The sequence below is a fragment of the Microtus ochrogaster genome, unplaced genomic scaffold (genome assembly GCF_000317375.1).
Source record: "Microtus ochrogaster isolate Prairie Vole_2 unplaced genomic scaffold, MicOch1.0 UNK4, whole genome shotgun sequence".
Classification (NCBI taxonomy): Eukaryota; Metazoa; Chordata; class Mammalia; order Rodentia; family Cricetidae; genus Microtus; species Microtus ochrogaster.
Window position 1 is genome coordinate 15240614 of NW_004949102.1, and position 16283 is coordinate 15256896.

General features: G+C 37.8%; 1 protein-coding gene across 8 annotated transcripts in view; it reads left to right on the forward strand.

Moving 5' to 3' along the window:
- Positions 1-16283, forward strand: part of LOC101986322 (putative RNA-binding protein Luc7-like 2) — a 58515-nt gene that overhangs the window by 9786 nt on the left and 32446 nt on the right. For 3 of the 8 annotated variants that reach the window (XM_005365841.2, XM_005365843.2, XM_026788574.1), the window contains exon 2: positions 10978-11072. In XM_005365841.2, the coding sequence (XP_005365898.1) occupies positions 10978-11072 (95 nt within the window). Of the gene's footprint in view, positions 1-6336; positions 6407-9324; positions 9396-10977; positions 11073-16283 lie in introns of those variants that run through there. The other 5 variants (XM_013353251.2, XM_026788570.1, XM_026788573.1 and 2 more) reach the window with 3 other exon arrangements.

A 16283-nucleotide genomic window follows, 5' to 3' on the forward strand; every position in this document is an offset into this window, starting at 1 on the left:
AAACCCCTGTAAGTTAATTATAGAAAGATATTTGTATTGCCATAAAAATAAATACAAATAAAAAGGCTAATGATAATGATACAGACAGTTGTTTTTTTTTTTTTTTTTTTCTGAGACAGAGTTTCACTATGTAGCTCTCACTAGCCTGGAACTCAATACAACAGGCTAACCTCAACACAGAGATCTGCCAGTTTCTGCCTCCCAAGTGCTGGGATTGAGGGAAAACATTACCATGTTTAGCTTGTTAGAATTCCATATATTAAAGGTTAGAATTTGTCAGGTATATTAAATAGAATAATATTGCCAATAGAGACTTCTTTGTTGAGTTAATGTTTCTTTCTGTTTGGTAAGTATCTTGATGAAATTGAAAAACACCCCAAACCTTGTGCCAACTCCATATTTTGGAAAATACTGTTCTAGGTATTCATAATAAGATGTAAAGTTTAGGGCTGGAGAGATGGCTCAGAGGTTAAGAGCACTGCCTGCTCTTCCAAAGGTGTCCTGAGTTCAATTCCCGGCAACCACATGGTGGCCCACAGCCATCTGTAATGAGGTCTGGTGCCCTCTTCTGGCCTGCAGGCATACATGCAGATAGAATATTGTATACATAATAAATAAATAAATAAATATTAAAATAAACAAAAACAAAAAAAAGATGTAAAGTTATTTGCCAGTATATATCCAGCATATATCCTGGCCCATGAGTAGGAATGACTAACCAGAAATGACAAACTTTTGAAATGGAGCATTCTCAGTTATCTCTAGGGAGGTCATCTAGACCTGCAGAATGAAATCCCTTTATTTAACTTGGCTTCTCAGTTTTTTCTTCAGTGTTTTGGTTCATGAGAGTCACCAGTCCTTAAGATGTTACTAATAGTGGCAATGTGAAATAGGAACACGACAATAGAAACCCCGGGGAGAGCATGATTCTGGTTTATGGAAGGGGACAGAGAGGGACATTCTTCCTAGGAAAGAGATGATTTATCTAAGGTACTAGAAACTTAATAGTATGATGAATCTGTCACAATTTAATTTGTAGTATTAGAGGAAATATTTATGGCTGGTGGTTTTTTGATACTTGTGTTGTTCTTTGCTTTTAAATTTATTTGTATATATATGCCTGTTTGTATGTGCATCATGTTAGCGGTACCAGAGGAGAGCAGAAAAAGTCATTTCATCCCTTGGAACTGGAGTTACAGGCAGTTGTGACTTGCCTGGTGTGGGTGTGGGAAAACAAGGCTAGGTTTTCTCTTCAGGAGCATTCAAGTTTCTTTAACTTTTGGACCATCTTTCCAGCCCCACAGTAGTGTTTTAATCGATTGTTAATTGACAAACTTTAGGATATAATTCATTGATAGCAGTAGAATCTCAACTACTTTGCTTGGTGTCCCCCAGTTTGCTTTAGTCTTTGTGTTTTTGTTTGGTTTGAGATAGGGTCTCTGTGTTTTGGCTCCCCTGGAAATCCCCGTATAGATCAAGCTAACCTCAAATTCACAAAGACCTGCCTGCCTCTCTCTTCAAGTTAATTCTTTTTCCTAGAAATTTGAGGTGTATTTGATTCATTTGTTTGTTTGTTTCTCTGTCTCTCTCTGTCTCTCTCTGTCTCTCCCCCAAGCTATCCTTGAATTTAGGTGGTGATCCTGCCTCTGCCTCCTGAGTGCTTGGATCATAGGCGTGAGCCTACCAGTAATTCCAGAAAGACCAAAAAATCTAATATGTAAATATTTACAAACATGTATGTTTAACGCTCTTTAGTTTGTTTTTTGAGACAGGGTTTTTCTGTGTAGTTTTGGTGCCTGTGCTGGAACTCACTCTGTAAACCAGGCTGTCCTCAAACTCACAGATCCACCTGCCTCTGCCTCCTAAGTGCTGGGTGTAAAGGTGTGTGCCGCCACCATCTGGCAACACATTTTCTTTTCTTTCTTTCTTTTTTTTTCTTCTTATTGGTTTTGAAAGATAGGGTTTCTCTGTGGTTTTGGAGCCTGTGCTGGAACTAGCTCTTGTAGAGCAAGCTGGTCTCGAACTCATAGAGATCCGCCTGCCACCACCACCCGGCATGAAAACAAGCACTTACATTAATAAACAAGTAAAACTTTGCTTATTTTGGTCCTATTATAAAAAGAATGGCAGAGTCCCCAGAGACATCCCTTGTAAATGTGATGTACACAATTTTTCTGCTGTCCTGTTTTTTAGCTTCAGGGTTCACCTCTTTCCTGATGGCAGTGTTTTTCAATTTATGTCGTACTTAGGTTTCCACTTGTTTTTCAGTACTCTTTTTTTTCCTTCTTCTTTCCTTTGTTTATTTTTGATTTGGGAATGTTTATAGTTATTTCGAATAATTGGGAGCTTGATTGTTTTTTTGAGGCAAGGTCTCAAAAGTAGCCTTGATATCCTGAAACAGCCTCAGGAGTGCTGGGATTAGAAGTGAGCCCCAGCATACCCAGCTCTTTGGGAGTCTTTTTAATGGATAAATCATCTTTTGGTTCTTTTCAGCTATTTCTCTAATAGCCTTTAATCCTGATATGCTATACACCCATAATTCCAGAAGCTGGGAAGCTAAGTCAGAAGAATCATAAATTCTAGCTAACCTGGTCTACACTGAGAGATTCCTTGTCTCAAAAGAAACTAAAAATGTGAAAAGGTAGCTTGTTGCTTCTAATTTTTATGTAGGAAATTCTAGATAGACACCAAATAATCAGAGTACAAGTGTTGCTGTATCAGAAATGAACTGCAGTTCTGATCAAAAAAGGTTTAGTAGGTTGCAACTTTTGACATTTGTGTTTATGTATATTAATTCTTTATAAGCTTATTATGCAATATTTTGAGACAAGGTTTTACTCTGTAGCTCCTCAGTCTGCTCTAGAACTCACTATGTAATATCACTGTTCAAGCTAATGGCAGTCCTACTGCGTCAACTTGCCAGACTCTGAGGCTGCAGGCATGAGGCACTATGCCTGCCTGTGTGGTGTGTTAATCTACTTGTTGGTTTAATTAGGTAACAATTTAGTAATGTGTCTCTTAAATCTGAGAAGTACGCTGATAAAAAGCTCTTAAAGTAGATGTCCCCAAAATATAATGGCACTGATTTTTGTTATTTGGCAAGACCCTTTGCTTTGTATAAATGAGAGAAGACTAGACTGGAACAGAAGGTAAAATGTATCTTTGGAATGTAGTTTCTTTTGGTTTTTTGAGACAGGGTTTCTCTGTGGTTTTGGAGCCTGTCTTGGAACTAGCTCTTGTAGACCAGGCTGGTCTCGAACTCACAGAGATCCGCCTGCCTCTGCTTCCCGAGTGCTGGGATTAAAGGCGTGTGCCACCACCTCCCAGCTGTAGTTCCTACACGCCCAAAGAGGGCGCCAGATCTTTTTACAAATGGCTGTGATCCATTTGTAAAAATGTGGGAACTGACCCTCTGGAATAACAGTCAGTGCTTTCAACCACTAAGCAATCTCTCCAAACCCGGAATAGAGTTTCTTTAGAATTTCGTCTGTTCTTATATTTCCATCATTACTGTTCTGTTAGCATCTTAAATTTGCTGTAAACCCTTTCTCTAGCTTTATTTGTTTTTTTGTTTTTGTCTATCGAGACAGGGTTTCTCTGTGGCTTTGGAGCCTGTCTTGGAACTAGCTCTTGTAGACCAGGCTGGTCTCGAACTCACAGAGATCCACCTGCCTCTGCCTCCCGAGTGCTGGGATTACAGGCATGCGCCACCACCGCCCGGCCTAAATATTTATTTATTATGTATACAATATTCTGTCTGTGTGTATGCCTGAAGGCCAGAAGAGGGCACCAGACCTCATTACAGATGGTTGTGAGCCACCATGTGGTTGCTGGGAATTGAATTCAGGACCTTTGGAAGAGCAGGCAATGTTCTTAACCTCTGAGCCGTCTCTCCAGCCTGTTTTTCCACACAGGGTTTGTCTCTGTAGCCTTGGCTGTCCTGGAATTCAGCTCTGTTGACCAGACTGGCCTTGAAGTCATAGAGACCCGCCCGTGCTCTGAATGCTGGAATTAGAGGCGTGTGCCACTACCTCCTGGCCAGTTTCAGTTTTTTTGTGTGTGTTTTAAGATTTATTCATTTATTTATTAAGCATACGATGTACTGCTGGCAAGGAAGGCAACAGGTCTCATTACAGATGGTTATGAGCCACCATGTGGTTGCTGGGAATTGAACTCGGGACCTCTGGAAGAGCAGCCGCTGAGACATCTCTCCAGCCCCCCAGCTTCAGTTTTTAAAATAATTTTGTTACATGGGTTTTCATACATAAGTGAGATTTTTAAAGTTTGTAAAATATCAGAAGTCTTTGATCTTATACAGCACCATTCAAATTACTAGCTACGCATGGTACATGCTTATAATTCCAGAATTTGGAGGACTGGGGAGGGAAAGTGTTTGAGTTTGAGACCAGCCATGGCTGCATAGTTAAACTCTATTTCTAACTCCTATTCTTCCCCACTAACTTCCACAAATATTTACTTTGGTAGTTTTTTTTTTCCTTCCTTCAGATACAAATATTTGAAAGTTTTTAAGCTTGTCAGGAGGATTATGGTTAAAATTATACTAGTAGCTATTAATGATTATTAAAGTGTAGAACTAGCTGGACGGTGGTAGTGGGGGCGCACGCCTTTAATCCCAGTACTCTGGAGGCAGAGGCAGGCGGATCTCTGTGAGTTCGAGACCAGCCTGGTCTACAAGAGCTAGTTCCAGGACAGGCTCCAAAGCCACAGAGAAACCCTGTCTCGAAAAACCAAAAAAAAAAAAAAAAAAAAAAAAAAAAAAAAAAAAAAAAAAAAAAAGGTAAAAAAAATGTAGGACTATATTAATCAAAGCCTTTTCTAAATTGTAAATAGCATTATGTTTACATTTTCTGAAGAGAGAACGCTGCTACTACTAAGTGTGACCTATACATTCAGAAACAAATATCTTGACATTCAGTTGGAAGACTTGTAACTTTGCTTTTGTATAAAATATATGATGTTATTATTTAGATGTCTTGAGTCCTTTTATAAAGCATAATGTAAATTGCTTAAATATACAGTAGCTCAGACTGAATACATTTACTAAGGTAGCATGAAGGGAAAAAGTATTTTATAAAGTAGCTTAAGAAAAACTGGGCATGGTGATGCACACTTAATCCCTTGGCAGGTGAAAGCAAGAAGAGCGGAAATTCAAAGTCATCCAGCTAGATAATGAGTTTTGGGCACCTGGGTTACAGGAGACTCTGTTTCCCCCCAGTCCCCAAAAAATCCCCAAACAAGAAGTACTTAGGGGACTGGAAAGATGACTGGTTAAGAGCACTGCTGTTCTTGTGCTCTTGTATCAGCTTCCAGTACTCACATAACATCTCACAACTAGCTGTGCTCCAGTTCCTTCTTCTCACCTCTAAGAGCACCAGGCACAAGTATGACACAAATACATACATGTATACACATACATATACATAAAAGTAAGAGCACAAGTAATTTTAAGGTATAATCCCAGTACTTGAGGCTGAGGCAGAAGGATCATGAGCTATAGTTTGAGGCACTAACCTAGCTTCTCTGTCTCAAAAGCAAAAACCAGTTGCAGAAAGGTTTATATAAGTGAATGTTAAAGGACTTAAAGATAAATGAGATTTGTAAGGTGCAAGGAGGACTGTATTATAAGAGTGATTAGGTTAGCTGACTTTTCAGTATAGTAGATAGTAGTTAGCTTTGCTCATGGGAAGATGCAAGGTTTTATTTAATTGTACACTTCTTAAGTTATCTCCGTGCCCTGGAATAGTTGAGAAACTGGATATAGGTTTTTATGTAATTCCTACACTATTAATGTGAATGTGCAGCTTATATAAAGCTTATATAAAGCTTCTCTTTTTATTTGGGGGATTCAAAAGAGGGTAGGCAAACAAAGAAGCTAATCATTTTCAACTCTATACTTCTTTCTAGCTTTAGTTTTCCTATCACTGAGGGAGTGTAGGTCTTGAACGACGAGCCTGTTGTGTACCAAGCTAATTGAGTGATAAAAGGTCCTACAGATGGTGGTGGTGAACACTTTGCTTGTTATACTAGAAAATGTGGGGGAACATTCCTGTCTCTGCCTTTACTGTTAAATATGGGATACTTTCATTGCTTTGTATGCTGATGCATTTCCTGCTCTACTCTTTGTTTTTCCTAAGCTGAGCTCTGAGCTAAATCTGTACAAAGAAATATTGATTGCTTTTATAATGCTTGCCATTAATGCCTGATGATATACAGTAAGATAGGATTCTGCATACAATTAAATATGTCAAGTATTACAAACTTTAAGGTTCTTTTGAAATTACCATACTAAACTCAGTTCACTTTTGCTAACTTCACAGTTGTTGATCACATAGCATGGTCATCCACTCACAGCTTAAAAAAATACAGGGAGCATCGGAGAGAATGGGTAAAGTAAAATTTTGATGTTTTTAAAATAGCACCTAAATAAATGAAAGTTGATTTGGTTTATTGTTTGTAAGGGAGGGAGAGGGTGGGAGAAATTGAGGGGGAGGGGTGGGTTTTGGGAAAATAGCATGCACTGTGTATAATGTCAGATACTACTTAGGCCAAGGTTTTATGTGCTACTAATAAAATTTATATCAGGTCATAGGATCATAATTCAATATTGGTTATTGCAGTGGGGCTCATTTTCTTTCACAGCAGATTGAAGGGAATTTTGAGAGCAATATTGGATACATTTGAATGGGAACCCTGGTTTTAGACGAGGCCTTTCTTTCTATTTCCCCCTGTGAAACTGATGCTTCAGTATCACCTTATGTTCATTTCTAACTAGAGAATTAAGTAGCATGCATTTCAGTTTTATTGTATACTTGTGACCCAGCTGTTTTCAAGTTTTACAATTTATGACGCCCAAGAAGGGATTGTACAAAAGAAGGCAATGGAGTTGTAATTCTGAAGATAGTTGTTTGGTGGACATTATTAATAGAACTTTGGTGCTTCTATTCAATGAAAAATTTGTGACCACCCAAAATTTTAAATCAGAGTCCTCACTCACTGGATGTGGTATTACATGACTATATATAATTCCAGAATTTTGGAGGTAGAGGCAGGAACATCAGAATTGTGATAATTTTTTTATCTGTATAATTAGTTTAGTTGAGCTACCTGAGACTGTGCCTTAAGCATAAAAAGCCTAATTCCTCATTCTAAAATCTTGAATTGTGGTTATATGTAAAACTTAATTAATTTTTGTGGAGGCCATGGGTCAGAGAGACATGTTTTTATAGGTAAAATAATTTGTTTTTGTTGTTGACTATACTTGGTCTAATCACTGCCTCATAAAATTTTTTTTTCTTCCAAGATAGGGTTTGGGGTCTCTGTATAACCATGGCCTTACTGGAACTTTCTCTGTATACCAGACTGATGTTGCTGAGATTTGCCTGCCTCTGCCTCTTGAGTGCTGGGATAAAAGGAATGTGCCACCACTACCCAGCTCAAAAATTTCTTGAAAAGTTCATTTATATACAATAAATACATATTGAAGAAAGATCTTAAGAACCAAATTTCACCTTCCAAAAATTGTTCCCTTGGCTCCAATTTGTATTCCCAGACATACTCTGCCATTTGCCAAAGCTGACTATGGTTTACTTACTGTTCCCCAAACCTTCAAGTCCTTGTAAACTTTGTCAAAGATACTATTCTGATCTGGAATGTTCCTCTTTCCTCTTAAGTCTTGCCTGAAGCGTTTAGGTTTTGGCTTCTACCTACTCCCTGAATGAAGCCTTTCCCAGTTTTTCCAACCTTTACATGGTAGTTCTAGTATGTTTAAAATATCCCTTTGACACTTGAATCATGTTATTTTGTCTTGTTACTTATTTCCTATTTCTGTAGTGAAAATGTGGGCTCTGTAACTCCATTTTGTAGCACAGAGGATAGAGTAACTAATAGGTTTGATTCAATGATTAGGATCTAGCTAGTATCATTGTGACAGGATAGTTTCCCCCATAATTTATTATTAGTTTTTAAACACGTGAATATTTGTATCATTCAATGACCAGGAAACACAAACATTAAGCATGTTAAATTGATAAAATCCTGTATTGTAAGAATCTTTTGTCATTCCCTTTGTAGTCTTTTTTTTCCCCCTTTATTTTTTTCTCTAAGTGGTTTGTATTTTACCTAGTTGCTTTTGAAAAACATGGTTTGGGCCAGATGTTGTGACAAAGATAAAAATACAAGCATTTCTGTTTTAAAATTGTGTAGTTAAATTATACTATGTCATAAGCCCAAATTTATTCAAATGCTGCATGACTTTGTATTTTTGTAGCCAAACTGTTTGAAAATATTAGCCATAAAGTCCTAAGTAGAACTTTTAAAATATCAATAGAAAGATCCTCATTTACATGTCCTTCTCAGAGTATTGTCTTATTTTGAACTATTAGTTTTATTATTTTAGTAAAAAGATTTTTATAATGGCTAATATTTGAAAGCTATATTTCATATTTTTTCTACAGTTACCAAGTGTTAATGGAGTACCTGCTTATTTGTAGTGGAATATTTTAGATGCTTTTTTGGCATTTATAGAAATTGATTTCTTTATTATTTTAAAGCTCACTGGGGCTACTGTTACTATGTTTATATATTTGTAATTGTTCATGTTTTTCTGATAGTGTTCTTCAGGGCATGTATCCCTTGTTAATACACCTAATGTGATTTCTTAAGCAAAAATGGGCACCCTGTTAGATGAGATGTTTGATTAATAAAACATCTGTAAATTTTAACTCAGTCTAAGACCTCATTTTTACCCCTTCTACCCATGAGTCTTGTTTTACAATAGACTGAACTGACATTGCTGTTTCATTACCAGAAAGCTTAGACAGGTGTAGCAGGGTGATTCCTAGTAAGTTCCCCCCCTTAGAAATTTATTACTTAAAAAATTCTTAACATAATCACAGTAGAGTTTTAAGCAAAGCTTTTCTAGGATCAAAAAGCTTCTATTATAGTTTTAGCTTTCTCATGTGAGCTTGTGGTAGTTTGGTTCTTGAATGAGATTGAGGCACTCAACTTGTCTTCCTTGAAACATACTTTGAAAGAAACATTTCTCATGTAACCCAAGGTCCACTTGTAGAGTTCCAGTCTTGGGCTTTAGCTATCTTCAGTAATGTTTTTTTTTCTGGGCTTATACTTGTTAAGTCAGTATTGTAAAAACAAAACAGAAAATAAACACTCTGATTTTGTTCACTTTTGTTTTCATATACAAGAATCTTTACAGTCAACATGTACTTCTAGGTGCTGTATTGAAATTGCTGGCAGAGTCTATTCTATACAAACTGAACAATCTGGCCCCTTGTTTTATTTGTAAAGGTTCAATGTATCTATGCCTGCCTACTTCAATCTGCAAGGGAGTTTCAGAAAGGCCCCGCATTCGCCGAGCCGTGAGTTATCACTAACTTTTCAGATGTGTTAATGAATGTGGAACAGAAGCAGCTGTGTTTAAAAGAAAACAAAAGTCCATCAAAGTAACATATTATAGTAGCAGGCTTGAACACTAAATAGATTATTCCAAATTGTATCACAAATAACATACTAGAGATTAGCCTCAGAAAACCTATTGTTGAAATGCTCTGAAGCTATGAGTTTAGCAAATTATCTTTCTTAAAAATGTATGTGTCCTAGTTGCAAATCAGAATGTTCTTTACATCTTCTTAACCAAGCTAAAACAATCTGAACAAAATCTTACCCCATAGTGTTTAGTTGACTTTAAGTTAAGCTCATCAATATAAGACCACTTAAAGGGGGTAAAGTTTGAACTTTTTTTTTTGTTTGGTATTCACATATGAAAGTACAGAACTTAAGAATTGCTTCCTAGTTGAAATGTTTGGAGTACTTTAGGTATCATGTGAACTACAGAGGTATTTACAATCTCTCTTGGTTTGTTTCAACAGTTTTCGCTTCAGTAATTCACCAGTAGGTTTTCATTTATCAGTGATACCAATTTAAGGCTAAACCACATTCTTTAGGGCTTATCATTCTGCATAAAGGAAACGACCGTGTGAGTTTTTCTTTTATTTCTTCAGAGATTCTAAGCAAAAAAAAAAAAAAAAAGTTGTAACTAACATTTGTATTTTGTACTCTTTCTAGTTACCTTTCCTTTTCTTAGACTCTTTAAGCTTTTGAGTAAATAGCTATATTTGATAAGTAGGTTGGTTGCTTCTGTTTAGGAGTTGTGTTCTTTTATGTGAGCACAGAATATATTTTATTTTGCCTGGTTTGGCAATGTAGCACAGACCACATAAAACATGGAATATAGAATCTTTGGAGGTATTAAAGTTAACATTTCATTTAGGCAATGTGCCCTTGTTTGACTGGTGTGTAAGTCCTTCTTCCAGGTTTGTACACTCTTAAACACCTTATTCTACCCTCTAACTCCTCCCAGCAGCAAAAGGGAGACACTTCAACTGGAACAAAATAGTGGAAGAAATGGCGTCTGGGGTTCAGTGGGGATTCGCAGTGTGTATGCAATGTTTGCAAGATTATTTTTTTATGTTTTTCAATTAATGTAAATAATTACAAAATAAATTAGTATTTACTGTCAAGAGACCATTGTATACCAGTAGAAACTCTTGGTGGGTCTGCTGCAAGTTGCTTAACCTGTTGGGGCCTCATTTTTTTCATCTGCAATATGAAGGAGTTGGACTTGATAACCTATAAATAAATAAAGTCCATTCCTGCTCTAAAATCCTATGCTTTTCTGAAGTACTTTTATTTAACAGAATGCTTTGCTTTCCCACTTTGACTATTTGAATTACATTTGCAGTACATATACTGCAATTGCATGTTGTCTAAAATAGTTTTTCTATAGGATGGCATATAAAAAACTAATCCCTCCTGGGTTGATTTATAAGTGTCTGTAAGTAGATAGTCAGACACCAAAAGCTAGTAATAACTAGGACTTTCAGAATATAAACACTGTCTGTTTGTCTAACCTTGAGTATTATTAACTTTCCTATATTACAGGAGATACTACTCGACAACGAATCAAATTCAGCGATGACAGAGTATGCAAGAGCCACCTTCTCAACTGTTGTCCCCATGATGTCCTTTCTGGAACTGTACGTGGTTAAGTTGTTTTATTACTTACTAGTGTGCTACAAAAATGAAGTTCTTGGTAAACTCATAATTTTTTTACCAAATTACTTACTTTTCAAACAGTGTTAGAAAAGATTTGCATCTCCTTCATTGCTTGTTTATTCCCACTGATAATTTAAATTTTCAATAATGGGTTTCCTCACAGAAGTAGTTGTCTTTTCCATTTTCCCCCACCATTCTTCTACTGGTTTTGTTATTCTTGTTTTCTCTTTTCTTCTGGTCTTAGAGATGAACATGGAACCTTGCACATGCTAAGCACATACTGAGCCACTGAGCCACATCCCAGGTTCTCTGCTATTTTGTTGTGGTGACGGTGGTGGTTGGTTGGTTTTTGTTTGTATTTTGGTTTTTCGAAACAGGGTTTCTCCATATAGTCCTGGCTGTCTCCAAACTCTTTCTGTATATCAGACTGGCCTCAAACTCAGAAATCCACCTCTCTCTGCCTCCTGAGTGCTGGTATTAAAGTACCATCACTGCTAGACTGTTTTTGTTTTTTTTTGAGGCGTGTCTGATGTTTCAAACTGGTAACCTTGAACTTGAACTTTTGACCTTCACACTCCCAACTACTTGTGTCATAGACGTGTATCAGAAAACTACACCAACAATGGGTTTTTTGGTTTGTTTGTATTTTTTTCTTCCCCTTTTATTTATTTACTTATTTTTATCTAAAACGGGTATATTGGATTGGTTCCCCTATGGAGTTGGGATTTAGGATACTTTTAGTGCCACTTTCTCCTGAATTAGCATCCTTCTATAAGCCTTGCTTTTCTTTCTGCCTCTAGGCTGACAGAGAGGACAGTGTGATAGCCAACACACAAGACCTGTGTGATCTTACGGCATTCTGGGTATTTCACACCCGTTAAGTGGGAATTGGGATTCTGTACCAGGTGCTTTTTCTTATTTCCTCTTCTCTTCTGAAGAGAGGTGAAGAGATCTTACAAGTGGCATATTCACATAGGAGGTGGTAACTGTCTCTTGGAAAGCATGCCCCCTCTTCTTTAAATGGTACAGAGGATCTTTAACTTCTGAATTTGATTGAAATTACAATGAGTAATTTCCCTTCACAGATACTTTTGTTGATGGGGAACTGTAAGGGGTTAAATCTTGACTTCATTTTATTTCTCATTTGCCAGAAATATCTAGAATAAAGAAAGGATTTCCAGATTACTCTTTCATAAGCAGTGAGTAAGTACTCTTAGGCACGGATACCCAAATGAATGTGTTTTTTTTTTTTTTAAGTGAGATTAAGGATATCCCCCAAACATAAAAATATCAAGACATGTGCAATAGGAAGCATCTTTGTCATTTCTTAGTGGGAAATGCAGTTGAAACTATTATGTGCCTAAGTCTGGTATGGTGATCTAAATGCGGAATTCAGCATATTGCCAGCTTGAAGACTGAATCTGAAGTGTGACGCCAACAGAGCTACTGAGTGAGACCTTGTCTCAAATAAAAGAGTCTGAAAAAAGTTTTAAGTATAATAGACATAGTAAGAAATTTAGTTTGTGGGCAAGTTCAATACTAATTAGGACTGTGACAAATATTAACAGGTAATAAAATGATTCTGTAATGTTTCTGTAAGTACTTCCACTTTAAATTTTATTTTGTTTATAATCCTAACTTCAGGGATCTAAGACATGCACTACTGCATAGCTTTTTAAATATTTTCTGTTCTATTAATTCATCTGTAATCTATGACAGATCTCTCACTTGTAGAACGCTGTTATTGTCCACATTTAAATCATTTATATTACATGTAGGAGTGCTTTGCCTGCATTATATCTGTTCACTGTGTGTGTGCCTGGTACATGGGAGGCCAGAAGAAGGTATTGTATACTCTGGGACTGGAGTTCTAGGTGGCTCGGTGAACGACCTTTTATGTTTGGGTACTTAAACCCTGGTCCTCTGTAAGAGCAACCAGTGCTCTTAATTACTAAGCCATCTCTTCAGCCCCACAGTTAGTGTTGTAGGAAATTTGATGATTAATTTGTTTCTATTTTATTAGGAGTGCATGTGTATGTTTTGGGTTGTGTTGGCACACGTGTTCACTCAAATATGGAAGACAAAAGAGAACATTGGGTGTACTCCTCAGAAATACCCCTCACCTGCTTTGTGATAGGATCCTGGCCTGGAGTTTACTGATAAGGCTAAACTTGCTGGCCAGTGAGTTCCAGGAATCCCCGTGTTTTCATATCCTCAGCACTGAGATTACCATGTCTGCCATTTTATATGGGTGTTAGGCGTGCTGTCTAGTTTTATGTGAGTTTCACACAGCTGACGTCATCGGGAGAGAAGAAAGCCTCAATTGAGGAAAAGAGTCAAGTGAATTCTGTCCTTCCAAGTTGTTTTTGGTCATGGTGTTTCATCACAGCAATAGCAACCCTAAGATACTGGGGCTCATCCTCAGATCTTTGTGCTTGTAAAAGAAGCACTTTACCAAATTTATCTCCCTAACTACAAAAAGACTATTTAGTGGATAAATTATCACTTCTGATAAGCGTAGAAAATAAAAGCAACAAAATTCTTTCTTTCCTTTTTCTTTTTTTTTTTTTATAAAGAAAATAGGACAGGATATTATGTAACATTGCCTGTCTTTGAATTGGTTCTGTAGCCATGGGTGACCTTGAATCTCAGATCATCCTGCCTTCACCCACCAAGTGCCGGGGTTACAGATTGTATCCTAACTCATCTCTCTTTAAATTGGATATATAGTTTTTTCAGGACAGTGTAGTTTTTAGAGTTTTTCCTGGAACTTGCTCTGTAGACCAGGCTGGCCTCAAACTCAGGGATCCGCCTCCTGATCTACCTCCTGAGTGCTGGGATTAAAAGTGTGCACCATCACCACCCGGTTATTGCATGCATTTTATGTGTGAGTGCTTTGTCTGGGTATGTATGTTTGTGCACCACATGAGAGTCTGGTTCCAGTATTGGATCCCCTAGAACTGTATCCATCTGTCTCTGCCTTCGGAATGCTGAGAAAGGAGTGTGCCATCACTGGCTAGCCAATTTTTTTTTTTAAGATTTATTTATTATGTATACGACATTCTGCCTCCATGTATGCCCTCACGCCAGAAGAGGGTGCCAGATATCATTACAGATGGTTGTGAGCCACCATGTGGTTGCTGGGAATTGAACTCAGGACCTCTGGAAGAGCAGCCAGTGTTCTTAACCACCAAGCCATATCTCCAACGCCCTGTGTTTTTTTTATTTATTTTTAATTTTTTTTAATTTTTTCAAGACAGGGTTTCTCTGTAGCTTTGGAGCCTGTCCTGGAACTAGCTGTTGTAGACCAGGCTGGCCTCGAACTCATAGAGATCCGCCTGCCTCTGCCTCCTGAGTGCTAAGATTAAAGGCGTGCACACCACCACCCGGCCTTGTTTTTTTGTTTTTTTGTTTTTTTCTTGTAGCTTTGGTGCCTGTCCTGGAACTAGATCTTGTAGACCACTGCCACCACCGCCCCTGCTCATTAATTTTAAGATTTAATTATTATGTATACAGTGTTCTGCCTGCATGTATACCTCCATGGCTGAAGAGGCACCAGAACTCATTATAGATGATTGTGAGCCATCATGTGGTTGCTGGAAATTGAATTCAGGACCTCGGGGAAGAGCAACCAGTACTTTTAACCTCTAAGCCATCTCTCCAGCCCCCAATAATTTTTTTTCTTCTCCCCCCCCCTCTCTCTCTTTTATTCAAGTTCTAAAGATTTTTGGGAGACAAGATCTTGTATATGCACCCTGAACTGGTCTCAGTCTCCCTTTATATTGAAGGATGGCTTGTACTTCTGATCCTTGATCCTTTGGTCTATCTTCCTAACAGGCACCTGGCTTTAGGTGGTGTGGTGCTGTAGATAACTGAGTGGTGTTGACAACTGGTTATTGTCTTTGTTTCTATCCTTACTATGAAGACACACTATGTACCCAAGGCAACTCTTACAAAGGAATGGGACTTGCTTACAGTTTCAGAGGATTAGTCCATTATCGTCATGGCCAGGAGACAGGCAGACAGCGTGGTGCTGGATTGGTCACTGAGAGTTTCATGTACACTCTACTCCACGGGCAGAGACAGACAGGGGACCTGGTGGCTTTTGAACCCTAAAGCCCACTCCCACTGACATACCTCCTTCAACAAGGCCATGTCCACTAACACCTCCTAGAGAGTTTACCAGCTGGGAACTAAGCATGAATATATATGAGGCTGAGAGAGTCAATGCCATTCCACACCACCATAGGTATCCACATCAACTTTAGCATTAGTGTAGTTAGTAACTCATGGCTTGGATTGGGGCTTGAACTGTAACAAGTCAAAATTCCTAGCTGATCAGTAAGTGCTTATTACAGAAGGACCAAGAATTGTTCTCTCATTTTCCTCTGAACACTATAGACCATTTTAAGAGATGAGTGGTGGTGGTGCATGCCTTTAATTCCTAGTGCTCAGGTGGCAGAGGTAGAATGATTTCTGTGAGTTTGAGGCCAGTCTGGTTTGCAAGATCTAATTCCAAGACATCTAGGGCTATACAGAGAAACCGTGTCTTGAAAAACCGAGGGGGGGCGGGGAGATTTGGTTGAGTTTTATAAGCAGTATTCTTTTTTTTCTACAACTGTAGCACATTCCTCTACAAGAGAGGATGCAGAAAATATTTTTAATATTAGTGGTTGAGTAGAAGAAGGTTTTTGGATCTATATCAATATCATAAAAGATTGCACCTGCTGGAAACACTGAATTTTGAAAAACTCAGGAGGCTTAAGTAGTAAAGAATGCCAACATTTTGATGTAATGAAAAAAGACCCTGTTTTTATTCAGCTTTGTTTTTGACACATTTTTTTCCCCTGTATCATGTTTTGTGATCCTCCTGCCTCAGCCTTTTTTTTTTTTTTTTCAAAAGGTTCTACATTTTATTACTGGAGAAACCACTCCCAACTTAAACATAATCAAGTCTCCAGATTGAAAATGTTGAACTTCATCTTGTAGTTGAACACTCATTAAGGATCCCGATTCATCATTGTTTTGCCATTCATTGTTGACTCCTTACAGGCCCAGCTTCGTTCTCCTCCAGTGTCTTCTCTTGGAGTTGTACCTGATTTTGTTGCCAGTTTTCATCCGAATCCACTGAGGAATAGGACGATTTTGCTTTTGTTTCTTAGCCAGGAACCGCTTGATTCTGAAAGTCTTGT